Raw genomic sequence first — 25,826 nt, forward strand, 5'->3', positions numbered from 1 at the left:
CATGTCGGGTGTGGGCAAGGAGCTTCGAAGGGCAGGGGCGCGTCGCGCGGGACAGCGCGCATGCGCGGGGCGGCGGGCGCGTGCCGATGGAGTGGGAGCGGAGGCTGCGGGCCCGGCTGGCCGCGCGCCGCGCGCGTGAGTGCCCCGGGATCGGGATCGGGATCGGGAGCGGGAGCGGGAGCGGGCGGGGCGGGAGCCCCGGGTTCCCCCCGGCACCGGCGGGGCGAGCGCCGGCCTGCGCGGTGCTGCCGTGCTTCGCCGCGCCCGGGCTGCCGCAGGGCCGGGCGGGTCCCGGAGTCGCCGTGCGGAGAGCCAGACTCGCGAGGCCCGGAGCTCAGGGGCGGTGCGGGCTGCGCCGCCCGGCCCCCGCAGCCCGGCTGGGAGCGGTCCGCGCGGGGCGCAGCGACAGCCCCGGAAAGGCGATCCGGGGGCGGCTCGCAGCGTCTCAGACAGCGCTGCTGCTGCTGCTGCTGCTGGGGCGGGAGCTCTGCTGCTCTGCCGGGCGTCCTCGTGGACCTGCTGCGTGAGCTGCTCCTTACCTTGCAGTCATTGGCAGAGGTGCTTATACGGCCCAAATACTTGTGGGACGTACTCTTACACAGTTTATGTGAGTGAACTGTTGTCTATACTCATTTCCACCTCGTGTTTATGTTGCTAAACAGCACAATCAGATAAACCTCAGTATTAGCTCTGTTTTTCAAGCCCCTTCTTATGTTAGAACTCGGTTTGGAATACACGGTTAACATTCTTTTCTGTATCAATCAGCCAAAAAGAGTGAACAAGAGCTAAAGGATGAAGAAATGGAATTGTTCACAAAATATTACATGGAATGGAAAGGAGGGAAAAAAACCGACAATATGTCATATGCAAACATACCACGATTTTACTACAGGGTAAGTGAAGTATCCAGGTAAACTTCTAGCAGGAGGTTATTCTATGTTAGAAAAATTTTATGCTCACTCACATGGACACTGCAGCTTCAGAAGCTAAAGTAGATTGAAATCTGAGTGATGTGAATTGCTTAGTCTAATTTTTTGTTTTGTACAATTGTGAATTTTATCAGTTTTAAATAAGCATTAAGAACCTTACCAGAGTCAGTGAAATGTTTTGCTAATCAGTCTGCTTGGTAAAGATAGGAAGTTGTCTTTCAGAGGCACTCCGTGTTCTAACTAAATTTTGACATACTGGTGTAACATGTATGTATCTTCCAGTTTCTGCTTAGACACAATGGGATGCTGCCTCATGAAAATGGTGGGGCAGTGGTCTTGCAGACTAGAGATGGATCTGTTGTTTGCATCATCTATCAGAAATGCTTGGTGCAGCAACCTAGTTGTGAGCATCAATCAGATTGGGATGGGAGCACATGTTGACACCTTGATATTGCTGTCACTCAGCAGCTTGACCACTCAGCTGCTGCCAAACCTCTCATGGTCACGTATTCCTTAGGGTCTCACATTTCTGCCAGCACAGTTCTCAAGTACCTAATTTTCAGTTGATGGATACACGTGCAACTCTCCAAGTTCCAGTGGTGCTGTACAGTTTGGCACATAAATATTGGCAGAACTTTCACATTAGGTGTTCTTTCATCTTATTTGTTGGCCAAACAAGTCTAGTAGACTTTCACACTTTGGAGAGTCAAGCCTACCACAAAACAGAATGTTCTGTTTCTCCTGAGTAAAGCACAACAAATGTCTTTTATGGGTGAGCTCTCACACCTAGTGACCATGGGAAAGTGCTTACTTGATGGGTTATCAGGTATGAGGTACTTCTCTGCCTGTCCTGTTAAAGATGTCCTGCTTTAAGTAAGTGTTTCATTATCAAAATGGTTTGAGACAGTATGCAAATGATATCCCTTGTAGCAGAAGCCAGTTTGGTACACTGGCTATTTTCTGTCAAGTGAACAACTTCAAGCAGAGCATGTGACTCAAGACTACCTAAGAATACTTGCTGGATGTGTAGTTTTTGAATGGTCCTGTGATGAAAATTAAAATGCCACAATGTTTCCAGCTGCCAGCTGAAGATGAAGTCTTGCTTCAGAAATTAAGAGAAGAATCTAGAGCGGTCTTTCTGCAAAGGAAGAGTAGAGAGCTGTTGGATAATGAAGAGCTGCAGGTAGGAAAATAATTTCTGTATGTCTTAAAATAGCTCCTGAATGGATTTAGATTATGTCTTGTCAGAGTTTGACGATTTCCTGTCTGCCCACAGAATCTTGTGGTGAGGTGCTTTGTATTTGGGCACACAGTACTTGGTAAAGCTGAAGTGCTGCCTAGTATTGGACTGGAAATGCCAGTGTGAAGCTTCCTTGTTATGATGTATAGGAGGACTAAATTGATGGCTTCCAGTTTTCCAGCATGTTGCAATGATTTCCCTGGTGGGCCCAGACAATGAAATAAGTTCATAAGTTCTGTTTAGGTATTGCTGAGAGAGACTCCTAAGATGGTTGATTTTATTACACAGCGAAGACAAAAGGAGTGTGACCATAGAAAGCCTAGTGATAGAGGGAGAGTGTGCATGTGTTTAGCAGCATTTAAGGGAATGGAAGTAACACACACTCTCTTTTCTGGCTGAACTGACCATGTGTCCTGATTAACTGAGAAAATCTTGCATCAAGCCCACATTTTTGCTGAGTTTCTTTAATACTATGTCTTAAGCACACTGCTGTCCCTAAAGAGATCTCTTCTTAACCAAATATAAATACATTTCAAGAATCTGTGGTTTCTGCTGGACAAGCATCAGACATCACCAATGATTGGGGAAGAAGCAATGATTAATTATGAGAACTTCTTGAAAGTTGGTGAAAAAGCTGGACCAAAGTGCAAGTAAGGCTTTCTTCTCTTGTATGTGCTCATTTTGACTAAACCTAAGTGCTACTGTTACATTCAGTTGCTAAAATAGATGGGAACAGATTAATGTTGAGAAAAAATCATATCCATGTAGTTACTGATGAACTTTACATCCTTGCAAAGGTGTACTCTGCCTCTCTGAGGTGACTTGTAATAGAGCTGCGTAAAAGAATGGTAGTAAATCCCTTCGAAGAAAAATTTTATCAGCATGAACATTTTTAGATTATAGTGGTCAGCAAACAGCACATTATGTAAATGAGCTGGAAATCATCTCTCCAGTGATATTTCCCAACCTTCCCTGATAATCTTCTGATGCAGAATTTCCTTCCAGATGTGCACAGTGAATGGTAGTTCTTTATGTTCCTTTCGGAGATGGCTGTGATGCACATAGCTTTGTGATTGAGCTTTGGGAAGAAGCCAATTATTTGTCAATACTGGCAGCTTCTTTTATGTGCATATTGTTGTAGAAGATTGGAAGCTATCAAACACATTGTAATAAAGAGAAATTTAATAAAAGCTCTCAAAAGTTCTATATCACTGAAGAGTCTCATGAGCAGAAATGTAGCTGCTTTTTATTGAGTTTGCTGTTGTTACTTGGTAGGTTTCCAGCTAATGAGTGTAATGTAGCATATTAAGACATTCTGTGTTAAAACGTTATTTTACAGCATCTGTAAATGTCAAATACTGTAACTAGATCTGTTAGTGCAGTGTAATCAGATGCATAGAAGTAGCTTCGTGTTTGTTTTACAGGCAATTCTTCACAGCGAAGATCTTTGCTAAGTTACTCCATAATGATGCTTATGGAAGAATATCTATCATGCAGTTTTTCAATTATGTCATGCGAAAAGGTTAGTGGATGCTTCTTCTGTGTTAGGAATTGTTTCATTTTAAGGCTGTTTTCAGCTTTATAAGTTATTTGATGTTCCCTTCAACAGCAGTGGGATCTGCCCTTAACTGCAAATGCTGTTTTTCTTGAGGCTTGGGTTTTTTTTTTCTTGTTACTAGAAGGTGGGAGTCCATCATACCTCTGAAATCCACCTCTCTGCGGCCACAGATATGCATGATCTGTTTATTATATATATTGTCATTCTGATTTCCTTTATTCAGGCAATCCTGTGAAGTGCAAAGCAATACAGTTCCATGGCAGGTGTGATCTTAACCACTGTGGTTGGGCAGATAGCTTTGTTTGCTCTTTATCCTTCTACAAAGTGGTGCTGTCAATGTTTTCTAACTGTTTGTCAGATATGTCAGTATATTTCTGTGCTTAAAACTTACCATGTTTTCAGCTATTCATTATAGCTAGCCAATTGAGCTGACAAATGCCTTTTTTAAAAAATCTGTATTAGATGTTGTTTAAAAGCACTAGGCTGGCTAGCAGAAAGGAAGACTCTCTCATTATCTTTTGTCCTGACTACTGTGTTCTTAGATCTGCTAAAGTCTTCAGGAGAGGAGAACAGCACCTTTCTCTGAGCAGCTCAGCTTGCTTGACTTAAAATCTTGTGGTGCAGGGGATGAGAAATGTGTTGAGCAGGAAGCATGATATGCAGGTGTGCACAATATGCAAGGAATGAGTAATAGTTCCATTTCCAACAACAAATCCAAAAGCTGCAGGATAGGAGACTTACAGCAAAATCTGTTAGAATTATATGTATTTCAAAAAGGCCCACCCAGATGGACAGAGGTTTTTCAGAGCTTGTTTCAACATGAAGTTTTGAGTCTTGTGTATTTAGGATGATGCCTTTCTTCTAAGCAAACAAACAAAATAAAAATTAAAAAAAAATAGCCATCACCACCAAATCACTACATGTGTGATGCATTTACCTTTAACTTAAGCCAATGACAAAAGTCATTGTGTAATGTCTGCCATCTGACTCTTAGCACACCAGCACACCACAAGATACACTTACCTTGAAGACTCAATGTTATGAAGGACAGCTCATATTGCTTAAGAGGAATTTTTGAACTATTTCTTCAGAAAATGAGAGTTAAATCTAATGTTGCATATATGAATAATAGTTTTTATTAATCTAATCTGTACTGCCATCACTGTTAAAGTGCTTTAACAATGGCTTCAAGGACATTGTCCTGTAGATTTTCAAATAATGTGCCTCCTCATGACAAAGATAGATGCTTGTGTGATTCTAATTCTTGTGTTGTAACTCAGAAGTGAGGGCCTGAGCTTTGGCTGTAGCTACAGTTCTGGTGTGGTATGAGGGGTTGTAGCAGTCTCTCTGTATGTGACATTGTGCAGCTGTTTAATGCACTGAAAATGCACTGCTACATGTTTCTAAGTCAGTGAGAGAGCAAATCTGTATAATTCCATATAAGCAGCTGTGTGTGTTTGCAGCCTGGAAAGCCTGGGCTGCATCAAAAGAAGCATGGCCAGCAGGTCAAGGAAGATGATTCTCCCCCTCTGCTCTGAGACTCTTGAGACCCCATCTGGCGTCAGCACAAGATGTGAGCCTCTCCTATGACTACAGGCTGAGAGAGTTGGGGTTGTCCAGCCTGGAGAAGAGAAGGCTCTGGGGGAGCCCTCATTGTGGACTTTCAATACTTTAAGGGAGCATATAAAATGGAGAGAGAATGACTTCTTATCCAGACAGATAGTGATAGGACAAGGGGAATCAGTTTTATATTAAAAGAGGGGACATTTAGAGTAGATGCTAGGAAAAAATATTCTACTCAGAGGTGGTGAGGCACTAGAACAGATTGTCCAGAGAAGTTGTGGATGCACCATCCCTGGAAGTGTTCAAGGCCAGGCTGGATGGGGCTTTGAGCAATCTGATCTAGTGGGTGGCATCTTCTGCCCTGTGGCAGGGGGAGGTTAGAAGTAGGTGATTTACAGTTGCTTCTAATCCTCGCCATTCTGTGATACACCAAATAAAATGTGGTGTCCACTCAGCCATGTTTCACATCTAGTTATTATGAGGCAGTCATAGCAATGGTGTATATTTATATTATAAATAGTATATATTTATGAAGTGTATATTTATAGTATACTGCAAGTGACTCTTTAAAAATTCAGAGACTGAAACAGTGTTTCTAAGCAGTACATGACATGGCTTTGCTTAATCTCTGAAAAATGGGAAGAGGCACTTAAAATCCAACTGTGCCTTGCAGCCTCTAGAATAACATCAAATTTTGGCATGCACTCAAAAACCCCATAGGTCTCTTGCATTGTAATTCTGTTTTCTGTTTCACAGTATGGCTTCATCAGACAAGAATAGGTCTCAGTTTATATGATGTGGCAGGACAAGGCTACCTCAGAGAATCGGTAAGTAAATTCTTGATTAACTTAACATCTCTCTTTAAATCAAATGACAGAGCATCAGAAAGATCCCAATTTTTTTCTAGCCTTGTCTTGTAAGATCTTATATCATAACATAGATTTGGGGTCAGCACATTTGTTTGGATAAATTGCAATTAATGTATTCAAGAGATGTGGTGAGAGTGGTGCTAGCCTTTTAAACTTATGGGTAATTTTCTGAAAAAAGGATTGTATCTACAAAGATTTCATGTCATTAGCACTTTACTAGGTTTAGTAGGGTATGATAAAAATCACAAATTATTCTTCAGTGAATTATTTTCCTGTTCTAAAAGGAGGTAATATTATAAAATAAATAAAAATGTCCTAGTTACCACTCAAAGAAAAAAGATTTATTAAAGAATATTAAGTAATGGGATAATCCAATCAGGAGTTATGCTCCTGATATTTAAAAAAGGCACAGTGGAATGCATTTATATTTACATATAAATATCATGTACTTTGTTAAATTCTGATTTATTAATAGATTGTTTCAGCCCTGGAATCACATGTGCCTGTATATGATCTTGGATTTCTTGCACATAGACAGAAGCATTTTTGCCTGCTTTCATGCTCTTTCCTGTATTGTTGCAGGACTGTATTTTTAACAAAATACACTTGAAAGCCAGGGAGGAACATAGCAAACATGGAACAATTAGCAATGTTTAATGCTTGTTTCCTTTTCTTAATTCTGCAGGATTTAGAAAACTATATTTTGGAACTGATCCCTACTTTGCCACAACTGGATGGCTTAGAAAAATCTTTTTACTCCTTTTATGTCTGCACAGCAGTTAGAAAATTCTTCTTCTTTCTGGATCCTCTCAGAACAGGTAGGTCTCTTAAAATGCTTCCACTGAAGCTACTTGTGTTTTCAAAGCAATGTGAAGTTGTCCTGGTAGGCTTTTGTTCAGCATTGAAGATTATTCTCCACTGAAGACCATGACCCTTTACTGTGGTCTAGTAATCTACTTTTACAACTAATGAATTCCTGGAGATACCTATCAGTTGAGGTACTCTAGAATTACCTCTTAGAAACTGAGAAATAAGATACTGTTTCATCATAATGAGCCATTACCAGTAGCTAGTTTTGTAAGTGTTTAGGTTAATAGAAAACACAACAACCAACAGCACAACTGCTTGTCAGAGCGGTGGAAATGCTCAGAAATGGTTAGAGTGATGTGCTTTTCCTGTGAATAAATCTGTGTGCACCATGTAGACCCACTAGAAAAGGTCTGCAGTTAGGTCTGATAATGCTAGTTACAAGTGTAGCTCCCTCCTATGCCCTTGATTTAAGTCACAAACTGCATGTGTTTGCAAGGTCCAGCTGTGCCCCTTGTAAAGGTCTGCCTTGTGTGGGCAGCAGCCTCTGACAGAGGTAATTACAAACGTTTGGAGAGGGTGTGTGGGAAGTTATAAGTGCCATCATTATGCACAGCTGTTAGCACAGTGTCTGTGCACCTGTCAGAGCTGCACCAGCAGAAGTGCATTCTGCTACCTTAGCTTTGTGTCACAGCTGTAGTTTTGAAGATGTAAGAATATCATGTCACTTAGGAGACTATTATTATTCATCAAATGTTTTGAGCATGCTTTCTTTGCATTTTTATTTTATATTTTGAGTAGTTGATGTTGAACATTCACATTTCTTTTAATCTAGTTTTCTGGCATTTAAGGCTTCAGGATAGCTCCTGCCAGTATCAGGCTAGTTTTGTCCAAACATTTTAAAAGGTGTTTTATTCTATCTCTGAAATGAGGGCCTTATCCTTGGTGTTAGACATAGCTTTTGTTTCTTAAAAAGGCATCTTTTTCTGCTCCAAATACTTCTTTCATAAGTAGAACTACCTAAATGAGACTAGTCAAATGGATATGTTGGCTGAGCAACTGTTAAAATGTAATTTCTTTTTTTTGCTGCAGGGAAGATAAAGATACAGGATATTTTAGCTTGCAGCTTCCTGGATGATTTACTGGAGGTAAAGGTCTCTAACATATACTGTTGTATTTTAATTGACCCTTTCTGATTTCTAACTTTATGTTTCGTTTAGTTAAGGGATGAAGAACTTTCTAAAGAAAGTCAGGAAACAAATTGGTTTTCTGCTCCTTCTGCATTAAGAGTTTATGGTAGGTTCCTTTATATGCCAACACTTTTCTTCTCCTCTTTTTTGTATGACTTAGTCACATTATTACTGCTATTTTTCCTCTGCTTTTGTCATGTTAAATCCTGCTGCTAACTTGTCTTTTCAAATCCTTTATTCACCCTTTCAGTTTATCTTCCTGACTTTCTTTAAAATTTTGGTTCTCCGCTGTTGCTCTTTATTGTGGTTTTAAAATCTGTCACTTTGTTGAACAAGGTACAAGATTCCTCTGTAACCTTCTCTTCTGGCTCTATTCATTCCTTTGCATGGACTTCAGCTCTTTATTAATGATTACAGCATATGTGTAAAGTAATATGCTCTTAGCCTCCTGCTCCTCTCTCAGTATCCACAGCTATTAACTTACATTAGAACTGCTAACACCTCATTATAGTAATCCCACTTCTCTCCCTCCATGGTCTGTGCTTATTTCTGATGCTCTGTGAATATTATTGTGGATCTAGTAAATTATCACTTAACAACATTAATTTTATTATGGAATTGGAAAAATTTAGCATTTCAATGTTTATTCTCTGTTGAAAGAATTCTTTCCTGATAGAGGTTCTGATATTATGGTTTGCTTTTTTTATCTCTTTCCTAGGTCAGTACTTAAACCTTGATAAAGATCACAATGGCATGCTCAGCAAAGAAGAGCTGTCCCGATATGGAACAGGGACTCTCACCAACATATTTTTGGACCGTGTCTTTCAGGAATGCTTAACTTATGATGGTGAAATGGTAATTACATGTTTTCCCTTTGTCCACAGCATAACATGTTTGGCTTATTGACTTGAGAAATGTCTAATAGTCAATATCTTTAAAGAGTAGCTTGAGGTAAAGTAACTTTCGTTTATCATTGTGCCCACAAATGACCATGCAACACATGAGAAAATTAATTTTCTTAAGAGCAAAGTGATTGTAATGTGGCCTAAAAATAAATTGCTTGTTTGAAAAAGCAGAGGTGATAGAGAACCCAGACAGCCTATGATAAAGCCACTTGTAGATTCAATTACAAAGTGCATGTTGAACAAATGTATAGATGCAGCAATACTTTTTAGTTAAATGCAATGTTTTAAAGAGAACCAAAGACAAGTGGCACACGCAAGATAAGTGCAAGTTAGCTAAGCTGTGTAAGCTTAGCTACATCTTAGCTACACCTTCTTCATGAAGACAACAATGTTTTTCATGGTAAGCTTCCTATAGCTGTGAAAAATGAGAAGTCTAACTAATTTAAAGTATCACCTTATATCTGTATTTTTTGAAGCTTTACTTAATGTTCAGCCACAATTCTTGTCTGCATTCAGATGACTGGAGTGTGAAGTGATAAGTTCACTATACAGCCCTTTTGCCACCTGAGCAGTTTTTTTGTTAGAGTCACATGATCATTGAGCTCATGAAGGATTCTCTTAGTTGTCCTGTTCTGGACTTGAAGCAGTAGGTTCATCTCTCTTGCATGGAGGAGACCAGAGCAGGACCCAGTGCCTGGATGTAGTCTAAGCAGTGCTGAGTAGAGAAAGATCACCTTCCTCAGCTTGCCAGCTAAGTGTTTCCTAATGTAGCTGAGGGTGATGTCAGCAGCCTTTGCAAGGGCCTGTTGCAAAGCTGCTTTCTGATAGTCAGCCCCCAACTCTACAGGTACATGGGGCTATTCCTCCCCAGATGCAGGGTTTTGCCTTCCCTCTGTTGAACTTGATGAGGCTCCTGTTAGACCATTTTTCCAGGCTGTCAGGCTCCCTCTGAATGACAGCACAACTCCCTGGTGTTACAGGTAAACAGGGTAATTATACACACAGGGCTGTAGGATTTCTGTTCTTGTCACAACTGTATCTTGACTGCAAAACCAAGAATTCATACTAATGAAAAAGTGTGATACTTACTTGGAACATTAAGTAATGTTTCTGGCACATGATTTCCCAAGCCATTCGTTCTGGTTTAAGGATTATCTACTTAATTGGCCATATAGTTCACTATGTGGTACCGGTAGCTTATTGCCACTAGACATTTAATTTATGATAATGAAAACATTTTATGTATTTTTTCTTCACTAGTTGGGTATGTTCAGCAGTTTAAAGATGTATTAAACATTGTTTAAAAGCATATATATGGCATGGTTCATTTGGATTTATACTTGGAATGCTATTTTGCCTCTAAAATGGCAAGATTTCCCATTATCAGCAGACATTAAAAAGTAACTTTTCCGTGCACATTAGTGGTAGCAGCCATTTTTTATTTCATGTTGTCTTTTTCAGAAAATAAACTGATCCCCTAGAATGAAATAGCTGCCAATTACAGAGTTCCTGCTTGCAAAATCAATTTAGAAAGAAGACTATAATAAACGTGATTGTATCTACTTCTAGGACTATAAAACCTACCTGGACTTTGTGCTTGCATTAGAAAACAGAAAGGAGCCTGCAGCTCTGCAATATATTTTCAAACTGCTTGATATAGAGAACAAAGGACACCTGAATGTCTTTTCCCTTAATTATTTCTTTAGGGTAAGTCTCTTTATAAAAGTAGGCCATTTTCTGTGTTTATAGTGTTACAGCCTATGTGCTTCTGCATGCAGATCTGCAGGAAATCACTTTAAATTACCAATAGCCACAGGCAGGCTAGTAACAACTTCTAAGAAGATTTAATTTTTTTAAAGACTAAAATTGGAGAGATTTCAAAAGATAATTTCAGTAGTTTATCTGCAGTTGAAATTAACTGGTTTGATTTTGAGTAGGAGAAATATTTTCTATTTATTTGTTGTTTTTTTAATTGAAAATTGTTCTAAGATTGTGGGATGCTTACGTGTTAAAATCTTTTATGATGGTTCTAATTGATTATTGCCCATGGTTTTAATTTCAGCTGTAATCCTAAAAGAAATGAAGATAATGAAATTTATTGATAGGTCTATACAGCTGTGGGATTTTTCATGCGTTGCTTTGCTTGCAAAAAGCTTATGGCATTTTTCATAGTCTGCATTTGTACACATTGCTTCCAAAATAGATTTAAACTAAGCTTAATTTTTTAGTTGCTGTTAAGATTAATTTAAGATTTTACAATCTTCTTCCAAACTTGGTTTGTGTGTGATGGGTTTTTGTTGTTGTGGTTTTTTTTTTTTCTTCTGACTAGTGGTGATTTTAGTTTGGAAAGGGGAAGCTGTTTTGTTGTTTTGTTTTGTTTTTCTCATGGATACCTGAGATATCTTGGGAAGGGAAGTGCTATGCAGTAAAATAGTATTTTTGCTGTGGATGGTTTCAGCTGAGTTATGAGCTTGATGCTTTATTCATGTGCAGGATTCCCTCTATTCAGAGGGAGAAACGCTTCAAATTTTGTTATATGGATCTTTGTATTATAACTGTGAAAATAATGTCATTGTGCTTAGCTCTATGCTTAAAGGATGAAGAACAAGGTACGTACTTCATTCAATCAGTAAAGCATTCAGGCCTGCTCAAGGCAGGATCTTATATCCACCTTATTTCTGTATTGTAACAAGTCTCCTTTTGGACATGGAACATTCAGTTTTCCTTGGAATCAGAACAGTTCCTCTTGACTCTGTGAATGATTGCTTTTCTGCTAGCATTAAGTGTGAGTAGGTCTGCACCTACAGCGGCTGTGCTGACAAGGCTGTGCAGCTTGTGCTAGTGAAACAGTTTTGTTCATAGCTGTTACTTGCAGATGTAGGTTTGATGCAGATGTTTAAACAGTATCACATTAAAGTAATTGATTTGTCTTTCTGCTGATTGGTCATTTTCCTTCTCTCTTTCCTTAGTCTGTATTTCATACTGTCAGAAATATAACCTTATGGTTCGAGTGTATTAATATCTTAAGTTTTGAATGTTAAGGGATAATATGCAAATTGTTCAAACACTGGTCATAATGAAAGTGAGATTTATCTCGTACTCATTAAGAACTGTGAACTTAGAGATGTGTATCTTTGATAATGCCTTAACTCACCCCTGCCTCACGTGTGGAAGAAAAATGAATGTACCATGAATGCTTTGTTAGAGGGCAATACAGCTTAAAATGTAGAAGCATTGAATAACTTTCATACAATGTCAGTATAATACTGCACTAGCCATTCCTAACTTCTCTTTTTTCTAGGCTATTCAGGAACAAATGAAAATTCATGGACAAGAACCAGTTTCTTTTCAGGATGTCAAGGTTAGCTTTACCAAATGGAGTACTGTGTAAAATCTTTGAATAAGCATTTAATAATTTAATAGTGTTACATCATAATTTTTAGGTTGCCGTGTATTTCCTTGGAGAGTACTAGAAGTAAACTGACTTGTCCTACTCCTAAATTTGAAAATGCCTTTCTTGTCAGCAGTTGGGCTGTAAAAAACTGATATGTTCTAGTAGTCTTCTTAATAATAGAGAAATTACCTTTTAAATACATGTTGCTATTTCTTACACTTGAAGGTAGTTGCTAAGTCCATTTTACAATTCTGGAGATCATTCCTTGGGGGACAGGGGGCAGACTGGTGACTGAAACAAACAGCCTATAAAATTGATTACGGCTTACTGTATATTTAGTTTCAGTCCTTTAAAAAAAAGGTACAAGAGATTCTACAAAACTTAGCTTATACAAGTGAACTGAGATTAATTTTGCCACTTTGAGGCTGAAGCTTCCTCAGAAAAGCAAATTCTTAATTCAGATGTGGGAGCTGAGGACACTGCTCCAAACTGTAGCAAATCAGTCAGTGTGCTTTGTATCTTAAATGCTTTGGGGCTTAACAGCTGCTTTTTGTAAATTGGTGTGGGTGACACTAGTTACCCAAAGATCATTCTGTATATGGTATGAAATAGCCATTTTTCTGCTCATGAATGTGTGGGGCTTTTCTCCCAATTTTGACTTGTCTTTTATAGGATGAAATCTTTGATATGGTGAAGCCTAAGGACCCTTACAAAATCTCCCTTCAAGACTTGATCAATAGCAGTCAAGGAGACACTGTTACCAGCATTCTAATTGACCTGAATGGGTTCTGGACCTACGAGAACAGAGAGGTCCTTGTGGCGAGCGATAACGACAGCGCTGCTGATGCTGATGATACGTGACGTAGAATGGGAGCACTGCATCCGTAGAGATCTCAGTCTGATGGGCCAGCTGCTGGAAGCTGGAAATGTTCATTATCAGAATTAATTCCTCTTCCATTTTACTTCTCTCCCTTCCTCCTTTGCCCCCACATATAATGTAAAATATGGTACACTAATCACAGAACTAAATTATGAAACCGAAAAAGCAAGTACTGTTTAAGAGGCAAAAATAACCTTTTTTTAAAATAAATATTTTTTGACTTTTTTCACATGTACCAAGCCCTATTCTTATTTAAATAACCTTATTTTAAGTGTGAATTTAACCTGAAAGTAAGAATGTAGTTCTTGCTATCTTCAGTAGTGGCCTGTATCCATTCAGCCATCCCAAGCCTCCTTGTCCATTCTGCATGGCTTCCTCTAATGACAACACTGTTGAGCATTCTGGTGTGAAGGCAAAGGTTTTCAGTAAGAACTAAAGAATTTAGGCCTTTTTCTTGTATGCATGACCAAGCTTTGAGTGTGTAACAGGAAGGATAAGTAAATTATTGAACTGGATGGTTACCTGATTTTAAGAGGTTCATTAACAGAAATTAAACTGCACTAGTTTTATATCTAGTTGAAACTAATCCAAACACTTGTACAGAGGCTTTCACCAAGTTAACCTCCTGTGCAAGTATTTTATGTAATCTATCTTAATTGTACAACTGAGCTACAGAAGTAGCAGTTAAAGCTGTGAAATAATCTTAATCCTCAAGAAAGTCACCAAAATGTTTCAGCTTTCAAACAGAATTACAATAGCTACAGGCCAGAAGTGTTTACAGTCCTGCATTATTTATTAGTTTGAGGTAGTGCTGAACACATGAGAGTCTAAGGAAGGGGTGGGGGTAAAATGATATTTTGAATTCTGGTGCCTGAATATTCAGCCAGCATGTGTGACTTACTAAAGATGAAACAGTAAACAGGCACACACACCTGTGTACAGGCATAAAGTTTCAAAGACCACAGAGTTTTAAAGGAAAATCCATAGCCAACTTCCAGTTCAAAAATTATATTAAATATAAAATAACCAATTAATGCATTTACAGAAAAATTAAACCACAGAAAAATTAAACTACTTTCATACAGTTTGCAAAAAAAGGAAGGATTAAGTTAAGGCACAGTGAGTAATACGGTATTTTATACAAAGAAGGCAGTGAGAGCATTTGTTATGCAACAAACAATAGGAAAAGGAGGTAAAAAACCCAATTGACATTAAGGTGTTGGAAGAAAAGCAAAGTATCCTTCAGCTGTCAAGGTATTACTCAAGTTATCTGATGTTTTCTTTCTTTGATGCTATAAGAATTCCTAACAAGCTGGTTTTCCATGTATTCCACATGTGTTGAATCAAGCTCTCCTTTGCAGACATTTCAGGGCAAAGGAGTGTATTTTACACTGTGGTTAGCACCCTCTCTCTGTCTTACAATTCAGAAAAGGCAAAGAATGGAGTATCAAAACAGATAGACTAGACCTGGTAATTGAATCCTCCTCCTCAGATTTTCTGTAGTACTGGAGAGCTACAGACAGCTGAGAGGAAGAATTTGTGCTGTACAGGACATTAGTTCAGGCAGAGGGTAATCTGAAATACGTAGTTAATTCCAGAAACTAAGAGCCAAGTTACCTGGCCCGTGGTGTTACATCAGGCTCCTTAGCTGGCAGCAGGAGCAAGGCCAGGGACACATCGTGATACCCAACAACCCAATTTCACTATTTTAAACTTTTTTTTTTTTTATAAATCTCAAGGACAGAAGTAATGTTCTACATGGTAACTAGTGCAGGTTCTCTGCTCATTTACCTACAACAGTTGTCCACAAAAATGACCAGGGCAATGACATCTGATTGTTGCAAAGTAAACCATTCACCTTCTACAAGCTAGAGGTACAAGAGTCATTGTAGTAAAATAGCCTTAATTGGTATTAGATGTGGAGCTATCTGCACTTCATTTAGACAAAAATAAAATTTTCTGTTGTTGCAAGTGCAGTATCACAACACATTCTATTTATTTAAGAGAAGGAAAGAGTCATGTGTATGGTTTTGTTTTTCTAGTTATGTATGTATTCTGTGCTAACAGGATGAAAACCATCTGCACATCCCTTACTAGCAATTTAACATTCAACATGTAGTTTGTTTAGGTTATTCAAGTACACAGATGTGTGTAATCTATGTCCAAAAAAGTTCATAGTTCTAGACTGTACTACATAGAGTATCCAATGCACTTAATATCATTCAGCAAGACTTTAGTTTCTTTTCCAGATCACTGAGAGTATGCATTCAAGCACGATTCAAGCACGTGGGTCTCTTAATTCTTGGGTTTGGAGTGAAAACATCCTACACTGCTGTTAGTTCTGAACTCTGCTACAGCACTGGATGGAGCAGCTGAGCACTATTAGCCTCCAAGAGTGCTGGTACTTGTTAGTAAGTTCTTAAGGGTGCTTATAGCCTCCTGGAAAATTGGGGAGCTTTTTACTTAAAAAAACAAAAAGTCAGTGGACCCTTTAATCTAATTAACATTAAATCTAACATTTTTCTATTGTGTTAACAACAGAAAAAAAACCAAAAACACACATGCAACAGTGACAATAAATAGGGGGCGTAAGACTTATAATTACTTTTGAGTTACAGGATATTAATTCCTATTAATCTATTCATAGAGAGCTGAGCTGCAAACAATGTGCAAATCAGGTTTTTAGAAGTCGGAAACAACACTGCCTCTGCAATGCACAGGTGTTAGAGACACAGCAAAGAAAAGACATTTCTACTTACTTTACACAGAAATTAGCTCACACATTCCATTTTAGACCAAATGTTTGTAGTGCAATTTTCATTTTAACTGAAGTGCCAATTTGGCAGAATGCCTCAGCCTTTATTAGGCAGACAGACTGAACAGACATTGCCTAGCTCTCTCCTGATCAATAAGGATAGTAGGAGTTGTATTTCACTGAACAAGCATATCCTATTTTTTCCTGTTTATAGGCAGGTTGTGATACCTGACAGTTCTTATTTCCTAAATTATACAGAGCTTTATACTTAAGGAGGGATAGGAACTACATCTTGTTTATTTTCTGCAGTGGGCGGGCAGTCTCCCTCATTTTCAAAGTTTACATTCACGAATGAAGAGCATGCTGTTGCTCCAGGCTGGTCTGTCTGGACAGGAGCTTCAGCTTGTTGCTTGTTCTGCTGTTCCTGATGCTGTCTTTCTGCTTCTTCTGACATCTTGTTTTCCTGTTCCTCCTCTTCCTCCTAGAATGAGATAACCAGATTCATATGCTACTATTTACCACTTACTTAGATTAGTCTTTCCATAAGAGCATACCAGTTACAATTACAAGGTAAGGACATTTGTTCCACTAGGAAACACTAGTCACTAGTTGATCATAAGATGAGGTACATTCCAGCACTCCACTCCCATTATGGGAAAAAAAATCCCCAAAGTGAAGGCTTAAACCACATTAAACAAACAGAAAAAAGACACATATCTAGATAAGCAGTTTTAGTTAACAGCAATAGTGATAGGTCTACATCCTCTGAAGCTTTTCCAGCTCTCAATTTAAAAAGTAATAAAGCTTTAAATATGTTACCTATCTCTTCTATATGAAGATTATTAAGGGTTAGGTTTTTTGCCTAAAGCACTGGCTACCAATCATGTCCCATTATGCTTTACAACAAATGGTAACCTCGTACTCAATTTACCCATGAGACTGTGTTAAACAGGTATTAGAGCTGGAAAGTGTATTGCTAGCAGCCCCCTTTTACAGTGTTCCACCGTCCATCCAACTTTCTCAAGAGAAACAGAGCAGAGGTCAGGACCCACCCGTTTCTAAGACTCATGAGCTAGAGAGAAAAGGCTGATATATAAGAAAGCATTAATCATGCATCAAATGAAAACTGGAGGCAAGCTGAAATTGAGGGTCTAAAGCTTCATTTTAATGCTAGAATACAAGTTTTATCTTTTAGAATAGCAGGGAAGACAAGTTGGGAGGAATGCAAGAACCCTAGCTCACACACATACCTCTCTCTTCATTCTGTAATACTCATCAATGGCATATTGGTATTTTGGTGTGCTTATTCCCAGAACAGATGCAATTTTTTCCCCCAGGAAATCACACACTAAAAAAAGAGAGAGGTTTAAATAGGAAGAAAATTCTTATATGCAGTTTTATTATAAAAATTATCACCATCTTTCCTGAATGGTTTTCTGTAGTCCTACCTCACTCAAAAAATAATAAAAAAAAATCTGTGAGGTTAATCTCCTTATAGGCAATTATTAGCTGAATATACTAATAATTGTCTTTAGGATAAAGAATTAATAAACGGAGAGTATATGAAATTCAGTGAAAATATATATGGTGATAGTGTTTGAATTCTGCAAGCTTTGGATCTAAGTTTGTTTTGCTAGGAATGCAAAAAAAAAGGGCAAGCCTTTAGCTGAACTTTAACTGAAAATTAAAGTTAGACAAAAGTACATGGGCACCAACTGTACTGGCAGCTCAATCTAGTGGTACTAGCAAACTAGACAGTATTTATTGACATAAGCATACTTCAAGTCAATTTTAACAATGTTCTGTGTTGCATGCTAACACATTAACAAAATATTTATGTTTCAACAGTCTCAATTTTCAAGCTGTAGGCTACATTCAGTGCTACTTTGCTAAAACAGGTAGGGCACAGTCGAAAGTATGGAACAGAGGTAAGCTTCTGTCAGTTAGTTTCTTTACCATGGTGTGGCTAAAGATAACACTGGTTGAGTAAAGGCAAGCAAGAAATCAAATATTCTGCATTCAAATTGTAAATCTGCCCCCAAGATGCAAATGAGTTAGTCATCTTCAGGGAAAAAAAGTTAGAAGTCAGTCACTGACTGCTTTAATGAGCATTCACAATAACAAATTCTATAGATATCCTGGCATCCTGAGTGCTATGCAAAAGACCTGTTCAAATTACAGCCAAAACTGAAGAAGAAAGGACTGAGCTTCAAATTCATAAAGGATTTCTAAAAAAACGAAAAGCAGTATCTACCCTTGCATATGAAGAACAGATGTATCAAGGAATATAATTACCCTGTACATTAGAGAAAAAGCGTTTCTAAAAATAAGGATAGGTTAACTAGTACAACAGACTACCAAAAAATATAAAAATATTAAAAATTATGTGTACAATGACATAAACTCCATAATATTTGTGGAAAAAAACCTAATAAAAATACTTTACCTTGGAAAGAACACAAGCTGTTACAAGCATTTTTAAAACTTGGCAAAATTTTAAGAGGTCCACGAGTCAAATAAATGTCTGTGCAGTGAGTTTAAGACCCTTGACAACAGTCCTGTTTATTTTGTAACCTCAGAAGTTCATAGTACAGCACACTATGTGTTGCTGTGTGTTCTTGGGATACTTTCTAGTTGTCTTCAGAAACTGTCAGCCAGCATTCTTTTCAGGTAACATCACACAAAATGGTTCCATACAAAATCTAACAGGAAACCAATATATTCCCTTGCCAACATCAATCACCAATATGAAGAAAAAGGGGAAAAAGTGTTCATCAAAAGAGTACTTTCTATTCATTCTTCCATGCAAGAATTGTTTACTGAAAGTAAAAAAAAAAAAAAATTTAGGCAGGAGAGTACATCTCCACAGATTACAGTTCAATTCATACTTCTGAAAAAACAAGTAGAACTCAAAGATTATTTACAGTCTGTCAACGTGACTTTGTGAGTTTCAAGACTCCCTTTATAGTTTACCCAAGAATTAAATAAAGCAATACCTGATAAGGTTGATGTGGCAACTCGCAGCATGTGAAACCACAAGTAGGGTCCCCAGGTGAGTGTTGTCTGCAGGAACAAGAGCACTATGAGTATGTACAGCTGTATGGCCATGGCACAAAATAACACATGCAAAACTGCAAATGGCTTGAGAAGAAATACCTGCAATGTTTCCTGTTTTCCAGCTACTACCATGTTTTTGCTTTAAAATAAGAATAGACCAGACAAGTGAAGCAAAGTATCACCATAAGATATAACTATGGTTTACCTCTGGGAACATTTCTTTCACTGCTTTTTGTTCCCCACTTCCAGACTTGGGAAATGACAAGCAGCCAACTCAATCCCTGACTAGAAAATGCTTTGACAACATTCTGAATCCATCAGGCAAAGAGGAGAAGTGAGGTAACAAAGTAGTATCTTATTACAATAATGAGTGAACTGCAAAACACTTTAAAATCAAACCAAACCTTCACACCTCTGAGGAAGAGGCTGCTTTAAAACATTTACAACCAAATAGGAATTATCCCTTGAAATTACACCTGGAAAATAAAACCAGGAGTCCTGGGGGAGGGGGAGTTAGCGCAGCTCTGAGGGAGCGATGCAGAGGCTGCCAAGCAAAGCAGCTGGGGTGAAGTGAACCATGAGGAACACACCGTGAATGAACAGGGCTCAGCTGGGGTCACCTCGAGCACTGAATGTGAGTGAGGAAGTCTCTCTGAAGAGCCTGCACACCAGGGCACACAGCATGGGACATAAACATGAGGAACTGGAGATCCGTGTGCAGCTGCAGGGGCAGGATCTCGTCAGGATCCCAGGGATGCCATGGATGGACTGAGTGCTGCTGTGGAGGGATACAGACCATTTAGGAATGGCTGGCCAGGAAGACAAAATTAATTGCTTTTTGCATGGCTGGGGTGTACTCACAGCTACAACAAAAATCCTGCAGCCTCCCCACAACCTGATATATAGATATATACACTGTAAATTAAAGATTTATAATTAAATAAATTATAAAATAATGGGTGTGCACAGGTTATGCTTTTCATCAAGGGAAGAGACTGTATCTGTTAAAAAAAAAAACTGAACAAAACCGTGTAATAAAAAGGAAAAGGGGAAAAGCAGATTCCAAGCTAATGGGGAAAAAATTGTAGGTTTTCCCATTTGTGAAAAAGCAAATTCAACTTTCACATTTAACTAAAATATGTTTATAGTTAACAGGCTGTTGTGTTCAGGAGAGCTCTTTGATACATATTTCACCCCAGAAAAGATCTCTGCAGAAGTACCTTTCTTCTGGAAAGTAGCAATTTAAAGTGTCAGCTTTTATTAAGTAAAACACATTAACTCTACTCAGCTATGCAAGTATTTATAACTTGCTGCTAAGAATTGTTTGGTAGTACCCTTTTTCTATTATCTTACTTAACAGCTATGTGTACAGGAACAACCAATATTATTGTAAATAATACAGCTACAGAAACTATCTGGTATAGCCTCAGTATATATGTACACAAGCTACTAGACTTTGGTGTTTTCCAAGTGCAGCAAGAAATTGTCTGTCAAGCCACAAACTCAAGTTGGGCAGGCTGACAAAAAGCCAGATGCTATATATTTTTGGCAGTGGATATGGAAAATGTCCTGCCAAGGTAAAAGTGTAAGCAAAACCAGCTGCTATCCTGCTTACACAAAAGCACCTCCAGCTCATTGATTATGTGCTCAGCTGGCAGAAAGGCTAACGAGGAGTTTGTTCAGTTGAAGAAGTCAAAAAAAGTGCTGGAAAAGCTTGTTGCCACAGGTGCACTGACAGGGCTCTGCACAATCCTTCATGATGAGGTGACAGGGTTAAAAAGCATTCATGCAGGGCACAGGACAAACAAGGACCTGCTGTGTGCTGTAAGAAAGAAGTTACAAGAGCCCCATAACATTTCAGAGTGAAAAGACAAGCTGAGCTTCAATGTGACAGAAGTAAGTCACACCCAGAACATTCGAACAAGTTTGTGGTAACACAAATGTGCGTAACAGCTGAGGCTCGGCAAACACAGAGGTTCTATTTCTACTCTTCCCCCACCACAGCTAAAAATCAGTTTGGTACACTGAAAGCTCTTCTAACTTCAGCTTTGTGGGAACCTCTGCTTTTTAACAAAGCCCAACCAGGCATTTCCTCATCCCTGACAGGCAAGGCTTTGCCAGACTCCTCAGTTTAAAAAGTAACTTTCTTTCCAGTGTCTCAAAAAGCAATATAAAATAATGAGAGAGGCCACTTCACAGGAAATCAACAGGAGAAAAGAGATGGTTTGGACAGTAAACCACCAGGAATAAGGGAATGCATCCAAGGCATCACCTTTTTCCACGCATTCCCCCTTTACCTCTTCAGGGTAAATTTGGATGCCTTCCTAGAGCACCTTGGAGATGGAAGCACAAACAGCTGATGTGAGGCAAGAACTGGTACTGGGGAGACTGGAACCATTCAAGTGACATGAACAGCGCTCTTAAGCAATGACTCAGTACAAATTAGTCAAATTAACCCTTGTCAGCGAAGTAGCTTTAATACACGGAGCTGGAAACTGGAAAACCATACCCAAGTCAGGTCCTACAGACCTGCAGAACCACATACCCAGACACTTTATGTCAGCTTCCTTTGGTCAGCCAGAGAAGTCTTTATCTTCAGTCTTTAATCAGCTCAAGGATGCAGCAGTATTGTATTTCTTGACAGGAAACAAGGGACAGTACGAAACACGTACACTGCTTATAGTATTTCTCCTGCAATCAGTCTCTTTAGTAGATGTTTCTACAATGTTTAATTATATTACTTAGCTATCCTGATTTTATTTTGTTAAAATGGAAAACATAATGGTTTTGACAACTAAGTTTTAAATTACAAAAAAATCTTAATGTATAATTTTAATTTAAATAGGAATGCACATAATGGATTTAATCATTGATAAAACCAAGGGGCCTCTAGTTCAATAACAGAACATGATTTTGTTTCCTAGTGTGGGGCTGCTGAAGGGAGCACACATGTTCTCTTGAATTTCCGAGTGCACCATATTCCTAAACAATCCATGTATGTATTTATTTTTGGCAGATTTCAGCCCTAATAACACTTAAACTTTCAAAGGTATGTAGGGTTTCTTTTTGTCAGAGAAAACGGCAAAATGAGAAAAATAATAATTTCCTGATTTAGAGAAAACAAAATCCTGCATTTTATAGTTAATATACACAACCAAATAGATACTTTTTCATTGTTTACTGTGCGAAGATGAAGTTTAAATTAATTTATTAATTAGTTTAATCAATGACTGTTCAATGCTATAATAGGTTCTTTTGTGTAGGCCAGAGTTCACTGGTCCTCAAGAGAGGAATTTTTGCTATTTGAAGTTAAAGCCCTTTTAACTACAGGACATCAAGATAACCTTCCTGCAAGGTTGTGTTTCAATATTTCTGAGCACTGAAGGTTAATAATATCAAATCCCTCCTGGAGCTTTGTTGTAGATGTCTTCTTGGGATGGATTCCAAAGTTGTCACACCAACAGTCACGCTGCTCACAGCTCCTCTATGAAGACTTACACTCCACCTTCTGCCTACTCATCTAACAGGTGAAAGACTTTACACCAAGTGTCCCTTCAGGGAAAACTCTTCTTAATTAATATAAAATAAAGTTTTGGTGGACAAAAACAAAAGAAAATATACATATAGACTGCAAATATCTACATTTTAGGAGAAAAGAATCAAAAATACCTTTATGCTATTAAGGCATTTGAATTTCAGTGTGAGAACTTTCAGATAATACTGAATGCTATTATCTAAAAAATCATATCCTGTGTTCTGTATTTAAAACCACAAAACACAACAGAATGCACACCCCTGTCCAACAATGTTAATGAACTGAGTGCTGACCTATAGAAGTACCAGAAGTTGTTTCAAAAAAAATTTGTAACTGAGTTCTTTTTGAGAATTGCTTTGTTATGAGTAACAAGAAGCCACCACACCAAGTGCTCTGGTTATGGTATTACCAAGATTTATACATGCTACTTTGCTTAGGAAGAAACACATTGGCATTGCCTGCCTAGCTCTAAAACACAATTAAACCAAGGTGCTTACCTTAAACACATTCAAAAACTGCCAGGATGCTAATACCAGCAGAGCTTTGAAATTTCACGATGGAAAGTTTCTATTCAAAATATTAAATGTGCTTTTTCTAAAAATAGACTGGTCCAGAAACAGCTATTACTTGCAACATACGTTTTTGTATCCCAACTGAGATAACAAGTTTTAGACATGCTGGTCTCAGCAAACTGACTATTTAATTGCTTTTACAGAAATCTTAAAAAAAAATAAATTTAAAAGCAGCTGTTGGCTAAAACACCAAAGCTCAGCTTGGACTAACATTTCTTCAATTGTCTGGCTCAGCTGGGATACATAAAGCATGCAGGAGATAAAGTAAGCCTCACTCAATGGCAACCCCTGCTCTAATCAAGTTCATTCTGTCCGAGGTAAAAGCAATACATAATAAGGCCTAGTGTGTGCCACAATAAACTACTTGGGTTTAGGGGGTCCTTTTATTAAAACATGTATTCAAAATTAAGGATTTAATAAACTATAAAAGGAGAATAACGCAATCTTAACTCCACCATACAATATTCTTTTTGGTATTCAGAAAAGAAATCTGTATTAGGAAAGGAGAGGAACAATCATGCAGCATTCCTGGCTGTTGTGCACACTTGAGGGCTCTTCAGTTAAGTGTCCATTTGCACAGCAGCCTGCATGTCTCTGCCCTCACAACACCCACACCAAGGCTTCTGAGCCTTCCATCACTGCATCACCATGGAATTCTTCTACTGTCAGGAAACGGCACAAGAAATTACACACATCTTGTTCCCTGATCATTATAATTGGGAACAAAAATCTCTCAGACATCCACGGATATCTGACATGACTGCCTAGTGGGGAACAGACCTCACTCTGAAGATACCTGAACATTCCCATAGTAGTCAGTAAATTTCAGAGTTCCTGTTCTTATTTGAGAAGATCCTTATGGAAGAAAAAACACCCATAGGGCCCAGCAAGGCAGCTTAACATCTTACTTGTTGTTTGTGATTACAATACAGTTCTTTTCCAACTATATAGTTTGTGTGTATTTAATACTGATAATATCCTACCTGCTATCAGGCTAATGTTATTTTTTATTGTATATAATAACTGCCTACCAAGAAAGAGGGCAATGCCATCAATCCATACAAAATGCATTGAAACAACTTCACTTGTGCCACCCCCAATCCCAACTGAATTCCCACAATCTCACTGGAGCTTAGTCCTCAACCCATCATTTTTCTTCTTCAAGATAAAATTAATTTTACAAAGGGGAAGAAAGGTACTGCTTGACAGTCAAAGCAAACCTCTTATGGTCCACCACTTCTTCAGAAGAGCATAAGCAGAAAGTCAAATTCTTCAGTCCCTTCAAGAAAGCCAAGCTCTCTCAGAATGGATACACATATTAATAAGTACAGGGTCTACTACTGTAGAGTAAATAGAAAGCTTCAACCACAACATTTCTTAATTATGGATTCCCAAACAATGGTGCAGGAGTCATTTCAACAGCCATATCAAGTAGAAAGCAGGGCACTGTTTTCCGTGCATGCAAGGCCTCTTCTCTGAAGTGTGGTAACAAGCAGCTCCACAGCAGTGTCTGCCTCCAGCGTGCAGGCAGGCAGGAGAGCTGCTGCACAAAGCCACGACTCCTGGCTGCCTGGCTACGCAGCAGCACATCAGGGAGAACCCAGCCAGTTTGGGAGCCTCCACCTCAGTGCAGGCACCTAAGTGCAGAGAGGGCCGAGAACTCTGCCAGCAGGCAGGGAACAGGACTGCAGACTCAATTTACTGAGGCAAGGATTGCTGCAGAAGGGTAGAGGTGGCTGGGAAACAAGTTTCTGGGGTTGTCATAAAACATGAGATTGGGCATGTGGAGGGATGAAGAGCGGGATGTGGATCTTCTCTGGGACTGACTGCCAGAGGGGAGGAGCTGCTGCCACCAGAGTGGGCACGTGTGGCTGTAAGCTTTGCAATCACACTATCACTACAAAACAGTTTATCAGACAGGCCAACAGAATAAAACAGATTATGTATTTCATTTTACCTCTAAGAATAGATCCAGAATCATTGACAAAAAAGGAAAACGCATTTTAGAAGCTACAATGCACACTACTGGCTTTAATTGTTGAGACTTCACTTGAATCTGGACCAATAAAAGGAAACTCCACTCACAGGCTGAGCAACACCTCAACAGCTTACAATACAGATGAACATTACTTACAGGGACTGGGCAGGTCCTTTAAAATCTGTTTTTTATGTATCATGAGTTACACTAGTCTTCATTTATTTCTGCAAGTCATCTGTTTCTTTCCCTCCTAGACTCTTTTAATTATATCAAATTGTTGTTATGGTGACCCTAAATTACAGATTTAAATCTTCAGTGTCAATAAACACAAGGAAAAAAATGTCCCCCTTGCAATTTTATTTTAAACAACTGTATAAATCAAGGAGATACAAGGCAAGTATTAGTAGAAAGGGAAATGCTGGAGAGGACAAACTAGAACTGTGAAGAAATTAAACCCATTTCTAATTAAAAAGGCTACTTTAGTGCAGGAGAACTCCAGGACAAAACTTCCCAGTAATGCTTTCCACAGATTTCTGAGTCCATTATGCTGATAAAATTATTAGAATTTATAATACTAAGGACTGTATCAGATTT

At 38.6% G+C, this 25,826-nt stretch overlaps 2 protein-coding genes across 3 annotated transcripts in view; one reads left to right on the forward strand and one right to left on the reverse strand.

Annotated features, from left to right (window-relative positions):
* The first annotated feature begins 38 nt into the window (after positions 1 to 38).
* On the forward strand, positions 39 to 13,850 carry PPP2R3C (protein phosphatase 2 regulatory subunit B''gamma). Its single transcript, XM_021542689.2, has 13 exons — positions 39 to 135; positions 766 to 893; positions 2,008 to 2,112; positions 2,707 to 2,819; positions 3,594 to 3,691; positions 6,047 to 6,117; positions 6,845 to 6,977; positions 8,059 to 8,114; positions 8,187 to 8,262; positions 8,875 to 9,011; positions 10,631 to 10,768; positions 12,363 to 12,422; positions 13,128 to 13,850. The coding sequence occupies exons 1-13, from the start codon at positions 87 to 89 to the stop codon at positions 13,314 to 13,316; spliced, it is 1,353 nt and encodes a 450-aa protein (XP_021398364.1). The 5' UTR covers positions 39 to 86; the 3' UTR covers positions 13,317 to 13,850.
* A 477-nt stretch (positions 13,851 to 14,327) lies between these two features.
* Positions 14,328 to 25,826, reverse strand: part of LOC110477191 (signal recognition particle subunit SRP54) — a 34,253-nt gene continuing 22,754 nt past the window's right edge. The window contains exons 3-5 of one of the 2 annotated variants that reach the window (XM_021542690.2): positions 19,087 to 19,153; positions 17,341 to 17,438; positions 14,328 to 16,571 (exon numbers count right to left, since the gene is read on the reverse strand). In XM_021542690.2, the coding sequence (XP_021398365.1) occupies positions 16,359 to 16,571; positions 17,341 to 17,438; positions 19,087 to 19,153 (378 nt within the window). In that variant the 3' untranslated portion in view covers positions 14,328 to 16,358. The remainder of the gene's footprint in view (positions 16,572 to 17,340; positions 17,439 to 19,086; positions 19,154 to 25,826) is intronic. The other variant, XM_077784038.1, reaches the window with a different exon arrangement.

The sequence above is a fragment of the Lonchura striata genome, chromosome 6 (genome assembly GCF_046129695.1).
Source record: "Lonchura striata isolate bLonStr1 chromosome 6, bLonStr1.mat, whole genome shotgun sequence".
Classification (NCBI taxonomy): domain Eukaryota; kingdom Metazoa; phylum Chordata; class Aves; order Passeriformes; family Estrildidae; genus Lonchura; species Lonchura striata.

What these genes read in the sequence shown, in the direction of transcription:
- PPP2R3C (XM_021542689.2), top strand. Translation starts at nt 87, where the DNA reads ATGGAGTGGGAGCGGAGGCTGCGGGCCCGGCTGGCCGCGCGCCGCGCG. An exon ending in TTCTGCATTAAGAGTTTATG is followed by an intron (nt 8,263 to 8,874) that starts GTAGGTTCCTTT and finishes TCTCTTTCCTAG; the next exon opens with GTCAGTACTTAAACCTTGAT. An exon ending in TAACTTATGATGGTGAAATG is followed by an intron (nt 9,012 to 10,630) that starts GTAATTACATGT and finishes ATCTACTTCTAG; the next exon opens with GACTATAAAACCTACCTGGA.